The sequence below is a fragment of the Cannabis sativa genome, chromosome 6, assembly GCF_029168945.1.
Source record: "Cannabis sativa cultivar Pink pepper isolate KNU-18-1 chromosome 6, ASM2916894v1, whole genome shotgun sequence".
NCBI classification, from domain to species: Eukaryota; Viridiplantae; Streptophyta; class Magnoliopsida; order Rosales; family Cannabaceae; genus Cannabis; species Cannabis sativa.
Window position 1 is genome coordinate 66,454,025 of NC_083606.1, and position 16,129 is coordinate 66,470,153.

Consider the following 16,129-nt stretch of genomic DNA (forward strand, 5'->3'; position numbering starts at 1 on the left):
GGTAATCGCCTTTCTTATCCAACATCCACTACTCTAACATTCTCCTTCTCAATACCGGTGACACACATAGGACTGTCACTGTCAACTAGGGATGCACACGAAGTGAGAAATTAGCGGGGAGTGCTGCCCCCATCCCCATCCTCGTTAAAAAATTTAATTCTCATCCTCACTTATTCACCATCAGCGATGGGACTATAAATCCCCCCATGGGGGCAGGGACGGGGCGGAGAATTTCCTAATAAAAAAAATTAAAGTTTATAATAAAAATTCAAATATATAAAAATATTAAACTACATAAAAAGTTAAAACATTACCCATTAATAATTATTCAATAAACTAATTATTATCCAAAATACAACTTAAAATTCATAAAAGGATATTAATATACTAAAAATTATAAATTATAAAATATTATTAAAAATAAAAAATAAAATACTAAACGGGTCCCCATTAGAACAGGTAGTGTCATCTCCATTCCCGCCCCGTTTAACATTCAGGGACAAAAAATAATTCTCGTCCTTGTCCCGTTCTCCATTTAGTCGGGAAATCCCCATATGAGGAAATCAGAGTGAAGAATCTAAAGTTGAAATGCTTTCTGCGATGCTTGTTTTAATCAATTAGAATATATAGGGTACATTTATATGTAGGCGAAGACATAGAGCTAAGTTAGTTATGGGATTAACTAACTCTAGCTGAAATGTAGTAACTAACCCGAGTAACCAATATAACCAACTTAACTGATTCTAATAGGCCCCCTTAAGATAAAGTATATATATTAGAGACATTCATCTTGGATACAATGTTATTAAATGGAGAAGGGAGAAGAGCTTTTGTAAAAATATCAGATAGATTATGTTGGGAGGAGACATGAAGTAGTTTAATGGCTCCTTGCTGTATTTTCTCTCTGATGAAGTGACAATCGATCTCGATATGTTTTGTGCGTTCATGATATGTGAATTGCAGCCGTGTTGTCACAGTATAGGTATGAAGGTTTGTTGTGGGTGATGTCGAAATCAGTGAGGAGAGCAAGGATCCATGTTACTTTAGAAGTTGCATTTTCCATGGCTCTATACTCATCTTCAACATAGGATCGAGAAACAACTTGTTGTTTCTTTGACTTCCAGGATATGAGAGATTGGCCAAGGAAGACACAGTATCCAGATATGGATCGTCTTGTTGTTGGAAATTATTTTACCAGGATCTTAGATCTACTCACAAGTATGTTTATTAACATCCTAAATATGAACTTTCTAAAACGATAAATTAAACACATATAAAATTTAAGAAACCTTACATTGGGTGCAGCGGAATAATATGACTCCTTCCGTTCAGATATCTAGCCCTTGATTCCTTTCTGTAGCAGAGCATTATCAATATCTGAACCTGGATCTCTTTCTCTGAATCTTTGATGCTGAATCTCCTTTGCTGATGATCTTTCTTCACAATCTTCCTCACTATGATTGAGGTATTGCTTGATGTGTGTGGGCACTACTCTAATCACTAAGAGAGGTTCGAAATATTGAGGAAGAAAAGAGAGAGAGAGTGGCGGCTAGAGAAGAGAGTGGAGGCTCAGTTTTTTTTTTCTGATTCAGAAAGTGTAATTTTCCTGAAGCCTTCACTATCTATTTATAGCATTCCTCTAGGGCTTGATTTGAATTATATGGCATTAAAATAATGAAAAAAATCATTTAAAAAAGATAACATAAGTGGCCGGCCCTAGGCTAGGTGGACTGGGCCTTGATTTTTGCAATTTTGCAATTTTACCACTTTTGTATCTGTTTTTCTCAAAATTGCCAATTTCCTAATTCAATCATTTAAATGTCAATTCTAACTATTTAATAACTATAAATAATTATTAAATAATATTGTCATTTATCATATTTATTAATTGAACCATACAAAGTATCATAATTAACAAATATGCCCCTATAACTCTTTCTTTACAATTTCGCCCTTACTTAGTGAAAATTTCACAAATAGACATAGTCTAACTTGTGAATTATAATTGATTAATCAAAACCAATTACATGAGTCTTACAAGCAATATTATCTCAACTAGTGGGGGGACCATGGGTCTATATAACCGAGCTTCCAATAAGTAGATCAAGAATTTAGCACTAAAATTCACTAACTTATTAATTCTTCGTTGAATCCACGCATAGAACTTAGAATTGCACTCTCAGTATATAGAATGCTCTATATGTTCCACCATATAGACACATCATTAGTTATCCATTGTTATAATCCTAATTTGATCAATGATCCTCTATATGAATGATCTACACTGTAAATGGATTAAATTACCGTTACACCCTACAATGTATTTATTCCTTAAAACACTTGACCCCGTATAAATGATATTTCAGCTAATGTGAAATGAGTACTCCACCATTTATGTTCGTTTGGTCAAGCTCGAAGGAGATCATCCTTTGCTTACTATTCGCCAGATAGAAGCTATAGATTCCATGTTTATGCTAGCGCTCCCACTCAATTGCACTACCGTGTTCCCAAAATGTACGTATCACCCTGACCTAAAAGTAGGCTTAACTAACAAATCAAAGAACACGAATAGCCTTTCAAGATTGAGCATAATCATATCAGGATTAAGATCATTTGATCTAGGATCAACTAGGCGATATTGACTTGAATAGATATTACGGTAAGTTTAATAAATCTAAGTCAAAGTTCAATATCGGTCCCTTCCGATGCATACTCCATGCATCCAACCTGAGCTTTACTTTAACCAATGTTCTGGAAAGAACATAGTATTTCTCCAAATACAAGTAAACTCTTGTTGTAGATTATCATATCAGTAAAACCCTGTGTCTGATAAATCTAGGAAACTTTATTCACATAGTCATGTTTACTTTCCAATGTGTTGACGGCACAATAAACAGGATCAAGTATGTGAAAAGGGTTTCAGATGAATTTATACATTATGTACATACAATCATGAAATAAATCATGTGAACCATGCAACATTAAATGTTATTTCTGATCTATATTAATAAGTAAATATGATTATATTGAAATGAGTTTTATTTAGGGCATAAAACCCAACACTTGTGTCCTAGCAACCTCCCCAGTCAACATCAGCAAAGAAAGATAATTGAACATTAGCTGTAGACAAACTGGTTTCTGCATAGGCTGAATGTCTAAGGGAGGAGTTGGCAGGGAAGAACAATCCTTGACCTAGAGTTCCTTTGAGGTATTAGAGGATATGAAATACAACCTATTGATGTGCTGAGAAAAAATGGACTGGAAACATCCTCGTGGGCGAGATGATCGTGAGAAGAAGATCGTCTGGTAGGCATGACAGATTGTGGTGCATCTTCAATTGGAGCATCTGTAACTGATTGGACAGGACCTGGTGTATCGAGATTGGTTTGAGATCTCATTCTTGAATTGTGTGGTCTTCTTGGAGCAATTGAAGAATGAGGAATAGGAGCGGAAGTAGCATCTGATTGAGACTCTAATGGAGGTGGATCGTTTGTTGATAGAGGAACACTATCTTAGGACCTCGTGGATGGTCTCGCCATGGATGCAGTACGAAGAATTTCGTTAGATACCATATGAGTAAAACAAAGTGAAGAATCTGAAGCTGAAATGCTTTCTATTATGCTTGTATTAATCAATTAGAATATACTAGGTACATTTATATATAGCCCAAGGCCCCAAGATATAGAGTTGAGTTAGTTATAGGATTTACTAACTCCAGCTGAAATGTAGTAACTAACTTGAGTAACCAACATAACTAACTTCACTGATTCTAATACCCCACCCCATTAGGGGTGGGTCCTCATGGGGCCCATTCCCATGGTGAAAATATGCATCCCTACTTTCAACAGTGTGTGTCCCTGTAAGGACAAAAATTACTCACAACCCAAATCTAATTTACCCGACCCAATAGCCAACATTTAATTGTATTTACTACATCACTGGGTTTGGATCATGAATAAAACCCTAATGGATCGGGTCTGCTCGACTCGTTAGTCGAAAGGCCTATAAATATGGCTTCATCTCTTCATGCAAAGAGTTAGCAATTTCATTTGTAAAAAAAAATAATGAATACTCCATAGCCAAAGAGCTTAATAATATTGACTTGTGAACTAAGATTTATTAATGCCTCATTCACCTAAAAATCTTACATTATTAATCTTTTATTTTTATTTTCTTTAGCTCAATCTTATTTTAATTCGATTTTTAAAAATTTTAGTAAACAATAACTAACAATAATTAATTTATGATATAATTACACATATTTTCAACAAAAAAAAATTAACTAATTATATTTTAAAATAAATTAAAAGAATCGTGAAAATGAAAACAAAAAATTATGCACTAATTTAATATAGATTTAAAATCAAATACTACTAATGGTGTAAAATTTAGTGCACACTATATAATATATACTTCAAGTAAAATAGTATAAAATTCTACATAAGAAAAGCATTGCATTACTATGCTTTAACGTCTTATAATTAATTATACTTTTGTATAATTTTTATTAAACCAAAATAAATACACCTAATATTAACAACAAATAAAAATACTAAACATGTATTTAGCATTTCTCTCTATAGAATAGTGTAGCACTAGTGATGCTGTCATGGAAGATCTCTATTGGGTAATATCTACCTTATGTATACTTTTTCTTTTCTTCATGGAAAAAAAAAAATTATCTAGCTTCAAATTGCACTGTCTTCATTTCATCGACGGTTCATATTCCGCCAGGTGTAGGTTAATTAATATATTGCTTAAAACTGGAAACGGCTCATTGCCCTTAGCGTTTCTTGTCTTTCCAGACCGAGTCGGTCACTCGTTTTCGTATAGGTCATGCCAAGTAATGGACTGTAAAGCAAATTAAATCTGTACCATTGATTTTAGCCAGATCATCCGTAAAGGAAACTTCTCGAAATCCAACGGTCGTTTCAGCTTTACCTATTTTGACCCTTTAGTCCCTCACCATTTTCTATAAATAACCTCTAAAGTCTAAACAATTCCACAAACTCAGAAAGTCATCAAACAACACAATAACACTACACTTCTCTTCTCTCTCTCAGAGCATTTTTGCAAGATTCAGTTTCTCTCTCTAAACTCTCAATTTTTCTCTCTCTAAAAATGGCTCGTGTAAGCTTTGCTTTGGTTGCAGCAATGGCAGCAATGCTAGTAGTCTCCACCTTCGCACAATCCCCGGCTCCTTCTCCCTCAGTACAAACACCAAGGAAGATTTCTCCTGCTCCGGCTCAATCGCCGACCACAACGGCGGCTCCTGCTCCATCGGTGACCGCCACAACTCCGGCGAATGCTCCTACTCCATCCACCGATGTTACATCTCCACCATCTCCTTCACCAGTCGCCGGTGATGTCCCAGCCTCATCTCCATCATCGATCTCTGATTCTCCTTCAGGCTCTCCTTCGGCGATCTCTGATTCTCCTACTGATGCTCCTTCACCAGCTCAAAACGGCGCCGCTTCGGCTTCGTTCACTGTCGTTGGATCTATAGCCGTTGTCGTTTTGGCCTCAGTTTTCGTCTTGTAGAGAGCTGAATCGAGGATTTTCTTTCGTTTTCACGGGATTCGTTGATGTTTATAGATTTTTTTTTACAATTGATTTTTTTATATTATTATGTATCCATTTATTTGATTCACCATTTATTATCATTAATATTATATCATCTGAAGGCACCATTTGCCATTTTGGTTTACATGATTATGTGTTCTCTTGCGTAAATGTTTAATGTTAGTAACTTTATTCCCATTTATTCGAAAAAGAAAAAAGGAAAAAAAATATCGTATTTTACTTTAGAAAAAAATATATATATTTGCCCCAGAAAAAAAAAAAAACTAATTTTATATTTTCTTCGTGATTTAAAAAAACCGCGTATTAAAATTGAAAGACTAATTTTTGGTCTGAATTTTGACATGGACTTTTGTCTAATTTATTTTACTAAATTATGTTTCTCAGCTTTGATATTTATTAAAGGGTAAATACTAATTTGGACCTCTGTTTTACAAAAGTTACCGATTGGACCTTGTGTTTTGTTAAATGACAAAATAGACCTTGTATTTTCTAAAATAGTACAAATAGGATCCTGAATTGATTTTTTGTCAAAATAAAGTTTAATTATAATCCGATCTAAAATTGCTATGATAAAACTGTTTACATTTTTTGTATCTGTTCGTATTAAGCATTGTCTTCAAGTTGGTTGTATTAAAAAAAAAAAGTGATCAAAAATTAAGCTCAGTTCCTATTTTTACTATTTTAGAAAATACAGGGTCCATTTTGTCATTTAACAAAACACAGGGTCCAATTTATAACTTTTGCAAAACACAGGGTCCAAAATAGTATTTACCTTTTATTAAATTATGTTCATTGAATTTGACATATATTAAATTATGATCCCTGAACTTCCATCGTTAGACTTTTACTAAAATTCGAAAAAAGTCTTTAAATCCATAAAATCTCAATAATTTAGAGGTCATTTTTAACGACTTTAAAAGTTTAGGTCATGATTTGGTACATGTCAAAATTCATGGGGCAAAAATGAATTAAAATTAAAATAAACAGCTAATAGTATTGTGTAATAAATAATATTTTGGAGTGATTTTATGTGTAATTTTAATAAACTTATTAAGCTTTTTTTTTTTTTTTTTGAATGAATAAACTTATTAAGCTTAATTGACTTGAAAATGGTAAACAAAAAAAGCTAACTAATTATTTGTTTATTCTCTTGCTTTCATATATTTTTGGGTCTGAATAATAATAATCCCAGTTTCTTCGAGATCTATTGTAGTGGCCCCAGATCTATTCGTGGGTTTGTACAAAGGGTATTTATATAAACAACTATATTCCCAAAGACATGTCTAATGGATTTAGGGGCCTTGATTGTCATAGAAGATTATTCAATCTTGCTGTTACAACAAGGAGCAATTGTCTGGAGTAGCAACATCAAATTCAAAACTACCTGTGGTGAAGGAGGAGGGTATATCAATTGCAAAATTAATCTTCAAGACTATAAATTATTTGTTTTTTGAACTTGAAACTTCATTTAACTAAGAAGAAACAAAGCATACAAGCCATTACAAGAAAGGTAAAGAACCATTCCACAACAACTCTTTATCTAATCTTAAGCCTAACTTTGCTAAATTATGAGCATTAGTATTCATATCCCTGCTATAACAAAAGCAACTCGAAGGCTAGAATTAAAGGACAAAGAGTTTTTAACATCTACAAGCAAATCATCAAAAACGCTATTATTCTAATTACAATTATTAAGTTTATCCACAATACTTTTGCAATCGGTTTTAAAGACCTGGACAGGCAACTTAATCGAATTAGACCATGTGACCGCAAGAGGAACAGCCTTCGCTTCAGCTACCGCAGGAGCAACTAAACCAGAAAAAGGCTTAACCAGCCCTGCAACTATTTGATTTGAATCATTCTTCACCACTACACTTAGGCTGTAAATCCTCTTCTTAACATCTAGTGCTGCATCTGTAAAAACCTGACACCAACCTAGAGAACACCTCATGACTTCAGAAGAATCCTAATCACATTGGTCACGAGGAGCAAGTCTCTTCTATTGAGCAATCAAATGCTGGAGGAGAAAATTTTGACACTAGGCAAACATCTCTTTCGGATCAAGAACAAACCGATTAAAGAAAGCATTATTCCTTTGATTCCAAATTGTCCACAAGATACACAGCACAATATCTGCAGAACCTTTATCCAAACTTGAAAAAATATTAGTAATAAAATGCATAATATCAAAATGTTTATTTTGTAAGTAAAAATGGGCAAAGTTTGAAGCTTTCCAAGCTTTCCTGGCTCTAGGACACTCTAGCAAAGCATGCACAATTGTTTCAGGATGATTATTATACAAGGGGCACAAATGAGAAGGGATAATATGCCTTTGAAAGAGCAAAACAACCACAAGTATAAAGTTTGAAACAAATCTCCACATAAAGTGTTTAACTTTGGGAGGAACATTTACATGCCAAATTTTAGTCCAGAAGGATTTCAAAGCTTGGAAAGATGAAGTTTAGGGAATGTCTCTATTCTCAAGGGTTAAATGATATGTTGATTCTACAGTAAAAAGACCAGAGCTATCCCTCCTCCAAATTTGCTCATCTTAACCATCAAGTACTAAGAAAGGAACCTCCAAAATATCATTGATAGTAGAGGAATCAAAACAAGAATTAAGCCTATCAAGGTTTTAAGGGCCTGACTGATCAATGAAATAAGAGAGTTTAGACTGCTGGCAATCTATATCACAAAGGGGTTGCTTAAATTTAGAAGTAGGAAGCTTATGATCAGTAAGAGTATTAATAGTCTCCCCATCATCCACTTTCCACACTAAACCAGAAGTTAATAAATCCATCCCCCAAAGAATACTACGCCAAGAGAAAGAAGGATTATAACTAGCCTTAGCATTTAAGATAGAAGAGTGAGGAAAGTACCTAGCTTTGAGAGTAAGACTCAACAAAGAATCAGGTTGAGTGAAGATACGCCAAGCCTGCTTAGCAAGCATAGCTTGGTTAAAATGGACAAGAGACCTAAAACCCAAACCCCCAACAAATTTTGAACGACAAAGAGACTACCAACTTTTCCAATGTATTTTTCTAGAATCCCTTGAAGAGCCCCACCAAAATCTGGCCATCACACCCTCAATTTCCTTACAAAGCTTCACAGGCAGCCGAAAGCAAGCCAGCGCATAAGCAAGAATGGCTTGAATAACAGCTTTAAGAAGGATTTCCTTCCTTGCCTTAGAAAACCATTTAGAATGCCAGGAATAAAGCACAGAGGAAACTCTATCCTTAAGAAAAGAAAAAGAATGAAGCACAGAGGAAACTCTATCCTTAAGAAAAGAAAAAGAATGAAGCACAGAGGAAACATTTTCTTTTATTTTGATTTCCAAAAATCTCGGTAAATAATAACTAAAAATAACTAATTTATGATATATTTATACATATTATCAACAAAAAATTATCTGATTATATTTTAAGATAAATAAAAAGAAGAGTTAAAATGAAAATAAAAAGTTATGCACTAATTTGGTTTAGATTTGAAATCAAACACTATTAATGGCGTAAAATTTAGTGCACACTAATTTAGTATATACTTGAAGTAAAATAATGTAAAAATTCTACATCAATTTTGTAGAATAGTGCACTACTAACTCATAATTTTGTTAACATTTAATGAGACTAGATAATTAATACTTTGAATATACATAATCTAGAGTAAAGCGTCAAAAATTAATACTGAATAAAAGAGAGATTTTTTAACATAGTTTTGTAGTTAATTCTATATACTTTACGAGTCTATATTATTTCTGAGATTGTTATAAAGATGGATACAAATTGATAGAATTTCTTTAAGTTTAAAATTTGATCGTCCCATTTACCCATGCGTTCTTGCTATTTATAGGGGTTAGATATCATTTATTGGATCTTATCTATGTAGCGGTTTATGAAATGTGGATATTTCTCACGTTTTATTTATCTACAAATAGGTGGAAACATTTATAACCAGTATTTAAAAATGAACAACCATTATTCTATGATTTGGATCTTTATTGCGTTATCGTCAAGCAGCTTCAACTTAACTTTACTCTCCTCGAAGAATACATCCAATGATTGGTGTATACTGAATGTGTAATACCTCGTGAATCACTGAGATGGATTAATCCTTTCTTGTCGATTACCAAAAGAGTGAAATGTGGATGAAGGATCTCACTCCTCATTAGTAAGTTTTTTGAAGTTATATCTCTTGTGCAAACTAAGTTAAAATACATTCAATTTCGTTATAAGTAACACATCTTCTTAGGAAACTCCTGACTAAGTATTATTTTGTTCTGAGTTACCCAATGCACTATATACATATTTTCTTTATATTCATTCCGTTGGCTGTTGTATCATTAGGACTTATAATTCCTTATTTTTCCAAGGCGTATTTATTGAATATCAGGCCATTCAATATGCAAGCCGATTTATCTTGCAGAATTGTATACACGTGTCATATGTTGAACTCCAATTAGCTGCTTGAAATATAGATTTAACATGTATCATTAGAGATGTTCTCATGGAAGGTCTCTATTGGGCAATATCTAGCTTATATATACTTTTTCTTTTGTTACGTTTCGTGAAAAAAAAAAAATCAGCATGATAAAAAAATTAAAAAATATACATAATGACTAAAAATTGTGAAAAAATTACAAAAATATTTCAACATAGAAATTCTTTTATCTTTACATTAAATTTTTTTTATTTATAAAAATACATTTTTAGAATATCAATAAACTGTTTTTTGATTGTTTTACAGTTGTATTATAGTTGCTACGAGATTGTTTTTTTGATTATTTTTTTTTTTGTTTTATAATTTATTTATAGTTAATTTATAATTATCGTAAATTTAATTTTTCGTTATTTTTTTTACTTTTTGTTGAATAAAGTGTATTTTTATAATTTTAAAATTTTACAAACATATTTTATAAATAAAAATTTTAAATCGTACAATTATAAATAAACATAAAAAAAAATATTTTTTAAAAACTCCCTTAAAAAATTATATTGTCTTCGTTTCATGGACGGCTCATGGTCTGCCACGTGTAGGTTAATTAATATATTGCTTAAAACCGGAAACGGCTCAATGCCCTTAACCGCGTGTTTTGTCTTTCCAGACCCAGTCGGTTACTCGTTTTCGTATAGGTCATGCCAAGTAATTGACTGTAAAGCAGATTAAATCTGCACCATTGATTTTCGCCAGATCATCTCTAAAGGAAACTTCTGGAAATCCAACGGTCATTTTAGCTTTACCTATTTTGACTCTTAAGTCCCTCACTCTTCTCTATAAATAGCCTCTAAACTATTCCACTAACTCATAAACTCATCAAACAACACAATACAACTATTTTCAGAGCACTCAGTCCCAAAAAGAATCACTTTCTCTCTCTAAACTCTCAGTTTTTCTCTCTCTATAAATGGCTCGCGTAAGCTTTGCTTTGGTTGCAGCAATGGCAGCAATGCTAGTAGTCTCCACCTTCGCTCAATCCCCGGCTCCTTCTCCCTCAGTACAAACACCAAGGAAGATTTCTCCTACTCCGGCTCAATCGCCGACCACAACGGCCGCTCCTGCTCCATCGGTGACCGCCACAACTCCGGCGACTGCTCCTACTCCATCCACCGATGCTACATCTCCACCATCTCCTTCACCGGTCGCCGCTGATGTCCCAGCCTCATCTCCATCATCGATCTCCGATTCTCCTTCAGGCTCTCCTTCGGCTATCTCTGATTCTCCTGCTGATGCTCCTTCACCAGCTCAAAACGGCGCCACTTCGGCTTCGTTCACTTTCGTTGGATCTATGGCGGTTGTCGTTTTGGCCTCAGTTTTGGTGATGTAGAGAGTTGAATAGAGGATTTTCTTTCCTTTTCACGGGATTCGTTGATGTTTATAGATTTACATTGGTTGATATAGATCTACAATTGATTTTTTAATTATATTATTCTTTCTTATGTAACTATTTATTTGAGTCAGGATTTATATTATTATGATTTTCGTTATCATCTTTATTAGTGCATCAGTATGAATTGATAATTTTTTTTAGCTTTCACCATATATATATATGGGTGACTATTCAATGGTTACATTTTTATTGTAACCAGTTACATTTTTCTTTAACATGTAATAGCAGGTTACTGTAAACTTTCTTTTTTTAGATTTAATTAATTATAATTAACTATTTTCTTAAAATAATTAATTAAATAGACATTCCTTTTTTAGAATTATTTAATTATAATTAACTATTTTCTTAAAATAATTAATTAAATATTTAACAACACCTCTTTTAGCAATTAATATTTATATTTAAATCCTTACTTGACTTATTTTAATAATTAAACCATTTAATTATAATATTTACAATAAAATTTATTTTTTTTTTACAAAAATTAAACTTCTTTTGACACAAATTAAAATTCTCTTCTTATAATAAATTTTCAAATAATTAATTATTTTTAAATGATATTTAATTATTTTGTTATAATTATATGAACTAAGTATGAGGTCTCAAGCTAATCAATCGATAACAAGTGCAGCCATTTTTTTTCTAAAAAATCATTCAACTTATTTCATTTTTTACTTTTTAAATATTTAAATAAAAAAATTAAATAATTAAGTGTAATAATTTAAAATTAAGATTACAAGTATAATAAAATTTAAATTATGAAATTATATGTGTATAATTTTAAATTATAAAAAGTTTTGCTATAAAATTTTAAATAATTTAAGTATAAAAAAGTAAATTGATAAAAGATCCTTATATAGTAATAAATTGCAAAAAATTAATTAATAATTATAATTAATTTAATTTTAAAATATAATTAATCTTAATTAAAGTTTTATAAGAAAATAAATGATTAGATTACTTTCAGGTTACAAGTTATTTATTATTTATTTTTATTTAATTTCCAAAATAATCACAACCATTTAATAGTAATGGCTTAAAAAAATGTAACCATGATGGTTACAATAAAAATGTAACCATTGAAACCTCTTCCATATATATATATATATAGAGAAATAAAACTACAGAACGATAGTATAATACGTAAGACTTTTACATTAAAAAGAAAAAAATCGTAATTTTTTTCGGAGTATTAAAAATGAAAGATATTTCTGCAATTTTTTTTTTAACAAGATATTTGTAATTATTATTTCTAATATACCCTACTTCATAGTTTCAGCTTTTTCTTTCTATTTTTATTTCGGCAATGAACTTTTTTTTTTCTTCTGAAAATGACCTTTCTTTTTCTTAATTATTATTTTAATGAAAAATATTATTTGGAATACTAATATGGTTCCGTTAGGGTTTGTAAGTTGGAATTCAGTGGAAAATGTAAGGTAATAAAAAGTAGGAAAAAAGTGTGAAAAAGGAAAAGAAAAAAAATAAAGAGCCCGATTGCAATTTTGATAAAATTTTAGTGGGGAAAAAAATAACTTTATAAAATAAATTATTTAAAAGATAACAATTAACTTTTCCACCAATTAATCAAATCATAAAAAATGTAATTTTGTTTAGGTTTTAAGAGAAAAGAATGACTTTGCTTCGTTTCTTGCAAAATGACCATCAATTTGGGAAGTCACCATTTGTGGCTGCCAAACTCTTCCACATTTATGAATTAATTAAATAATTTTTTGAGGATGAAAATAAAATAAAGAAACAAAAAAGTAGAACTATTGTGATTGTCCCTCTTCCATCTAGTATTTAAAGTTTTATTATGACACCAATTTTTCATGTAGAAATTTCTGTTAGACTATATATATAGTGTATGTAATATAGCATATACAATGATATGAAATGCGGAAAATAAAATGTAATCATATCAATAATATATGCAATGAAAGGATCGATGTACCTCCAGCCATTGATTTTTGAGCTTCAATCCCTGCGATAGCTTCGGTATTGGAGTTCGGGCTTCCTCGCTCTCTCAACTCTCTTTAGATGGAATTTGCTGAATGGATTCAGAATGAGTGAGGAGCTCGGGGACCGAGACCCTATATTTATAGGTGAGATACTCCATCGCATTCGTGCCACATTAATTGTCAGAATATTTTGACAATTAATTCAGGAAATCAAATCAGGTAATGAATATAGAAATCTGACCATATATAGAATATTACATAATTGATTTTGTCCAGATTTAATGAATATAAAATATTCATTTATCAGAAAATCAATTATTTATTTATTTCCTTAAATAGAAAATCATTTCCTTAATTAGAAAATAATTTCCATAAATAAAAATATTCTAATATTCTCCCACTTGGTCAGCATTTAAACTAAAATATTCAAACCCAACGTTCCTCATTATATAATAAACATACGAATCATAGCGACATGTCCTCATTATGAATCGAGTATTATCTTCCATGTATTACAATACATTTATTATATAACAATGTACTTTATGTGGCAATGTACTTAAGTGAATAAACCCTAAACCTTATGTTTATTCAGGTCCTCTGAAATTTTTCTCAAATGTAAAATTAAGATGCGCATAAATATGAGAAAAAACAAAATAAGAGTTTCATTAATAATAACTTTATTTGTACAAATTACATAAGGGAACCAAGTCCCATGTTCTCTACATGATCCTTGAATTTATGAGGTGGCAAGCCTTTTGTCATAGGATCGGCAATCATCAATTCAGTGCTAATGTGTTGAATGACCACTTTATTTTCCTTAACACGGTCTCTAATTGCTAAGTACTTAATGTCGATGTGCTTGCTTCGACTTCCACTTTTGTTGTTCTTAGCCATGAAAACAGCACTCGAATTGTCACAGAACATCTTTAGCGGCCTTGCAATGGAATCAACCACTCTAAGGCCCGAAATGAAACTCTTTAGCCATACACCATGTGATGTAGCCTCAAAGCAAGAAACGAACTCGGCCTCCATAGTAGAAGTAGCGAGTCAAGGTTTGTTTGTTACTCCTCCAGACACAGCTCCACCAAGAAACATAAACACGTAACCGAGATGTAGATTTACGTGAATCAAAGTGCAACCAACGAAATGCGAGTCCGAGTAGCCAACTACTTCTAGATTGTCGGTTCGTTTGAACATCGGTTTGTAATCCTTAGTACCACGAAGATACCTCATAACTTTCTTTGCGGCTTTCCAGTGGTCTATCCCCGGTTACTTCCGAAATCTTCCTAACATTCCGACGTAATAAGCAATGTCGGGTCTTGTGCACACACGAGCATACATTAGGCTTCCGACGGCGAAGCATAAGGAATGTTCTTCATTTGTTCTCTTTCAAAATCATTCTTTGGGCACCGGCTCAAATTTAATTTATCACCCTTCATAATTGTAGCAACGCTCGGTGAACAATCTTTCATATGAAATCTTTCTAAAACTCGGTTGATGTAGGCTTCTTGAGATAAACCTAAGATACCTCGGTATCTATCTCTATGAATCTTAATGCCTATGACATAGGATGCTTCACCCATGTCTTTCATCTCAAAGTTCTTTGAAAGAAATTGTTTCACTTCACGTAGCAACCCTTTATCATTGGATGCAAGAAGAATATCGTCCACATATAAAACAAGAAAACAGATCTTACTCCCACTTTCCTTCAGGTATATGCATTGATCCATGACATTCTCTTCAAATCCAAAGGAAGAGATGACATCATGAAATTTTAAATACCATTGGCGGGATGCTTGTTTTAATCCATAGATGGACTTCTTGAGTTTGCATACCAAATCCTGACCTTCACTAGAGGAGAATCCTTCTGGTTGTTTCATGTATACCTCCTCCTCTAGATCACCATTCAGAAAAGCGCTTTTACATCCATCTGCTCCAGCTCTAAATCAAAATGAGCAACTAATGCCAAGATGACTCTCAGGGAATCTTTCTTTGATACACGAGAAAAAGTCTCTGTATAGTCAATTCCTTCCTCTTGAGTGAATCCTTTAGCAACAAGTCTCGCTTTGTACCTCTCAGTGTTGCCTAATGAGTCTTTCTTAGTTTTATAGACCCATTTACAGCCAATGGCTCTCGCCCCATTAGGCAACTTTACAAGTTCCCAAACTCTGTTGCACCTCATAGAATTCATTTCATCATCCATAGCATTGTACCACAATTTTGATTCTCTACTGTTCATAGCTTGTAAAAACGTTTCTGGATCATTTCCAATTCCAATATCAGATTCTAATAAATACACAACATAGTCTTTATAAATCCTTGGTTTGATAGGTCTAGTAGATCTTCTTAAGACTTCACCAACGAGCTCTTGGGAGCAAGAAATTGGTTCGAGGTTGTTCAACAGTTGCAGGCAACTCTTGAACATTTTGATCTACTGGATTATCATTACCAACTTGTGGATCTTCAGTGATTGGTAATGGTTGTTCAACATTCGTTTGAACTACAGGAGTGTTAACCATTATCAATCTTGCTTTTGAAGTGGAAGGTTCTGAAGGATCTTTCTCAGGACCTAAGTCCTTTGATTGATCACTCCCACTGATCAAGGCATTCTCAAGAAACTTTGCATTCCTTGATTCCACAATTCTTGTGCTATGAGATGGACAATAAAACTTGTAACCTTTAGACTTTTCAGCGTACCCTA

At 32.6% G+C, this 16,129-nt stretch overlaps 3 protein-coding genes across 3 annotated transcripts; 2 read left to right on the top strand and 1 right to left on the bottom strand.

Annotated features, from left to right (window-relative positions):
• Nucleotides 1-5,121: 5,121 nt before the first annotated feature.
• On the top strand, nt 5,122-5,541 carry LOC115695433 (classical arabinogalactan protein 1-like). The gene has a single exon (XM_030622496.2). The coding sequence runs from the start codon at nt 5,122-5,124 to the stop codon at nt 5,539-5,541; it is 420 nt and encodes a 139-aa protein (XP_030478356.2).
• A 2,677-nt stretch (nt 5,542-8,218) lies between these two features.
• LOC133039354 (uncharacterized) lies at nt 8,219-10,809 on the bottom strand. The gene is made up of 3 exons (XM_061118229.1): nt 10,720-10,809; nt 8,649-8,860; nt 8,219-8,558 (listed from the first exon to the last, which is right to left on the bottom strand). The coding sequence occupies exons 1-3, from the start codon at nt 10,807-10,809 to the stop codon at nt 8,219-8,221; spliced, it is 642 nt and encodes a 213-aa protein (XP_060974212.1).
• A 175-nt stretch (nt 10,810-10,984) lies between these two features.
• On the top strand, nt 10,985-11,404 carry LOC115695648 (classical arabinogalactan protein 1-like). The gene has a single exon (XM_030622703.2). It carries the CDS (start codon nt 10,985-10,987, stop codon nt 11,402-11,404), a length of 420 nt encoding a protein of 139 aa, XP_030478563.2.
• The last annotated feature ends 4,725 nt before the right edge of the window (nt 11,405-16,129 follow it).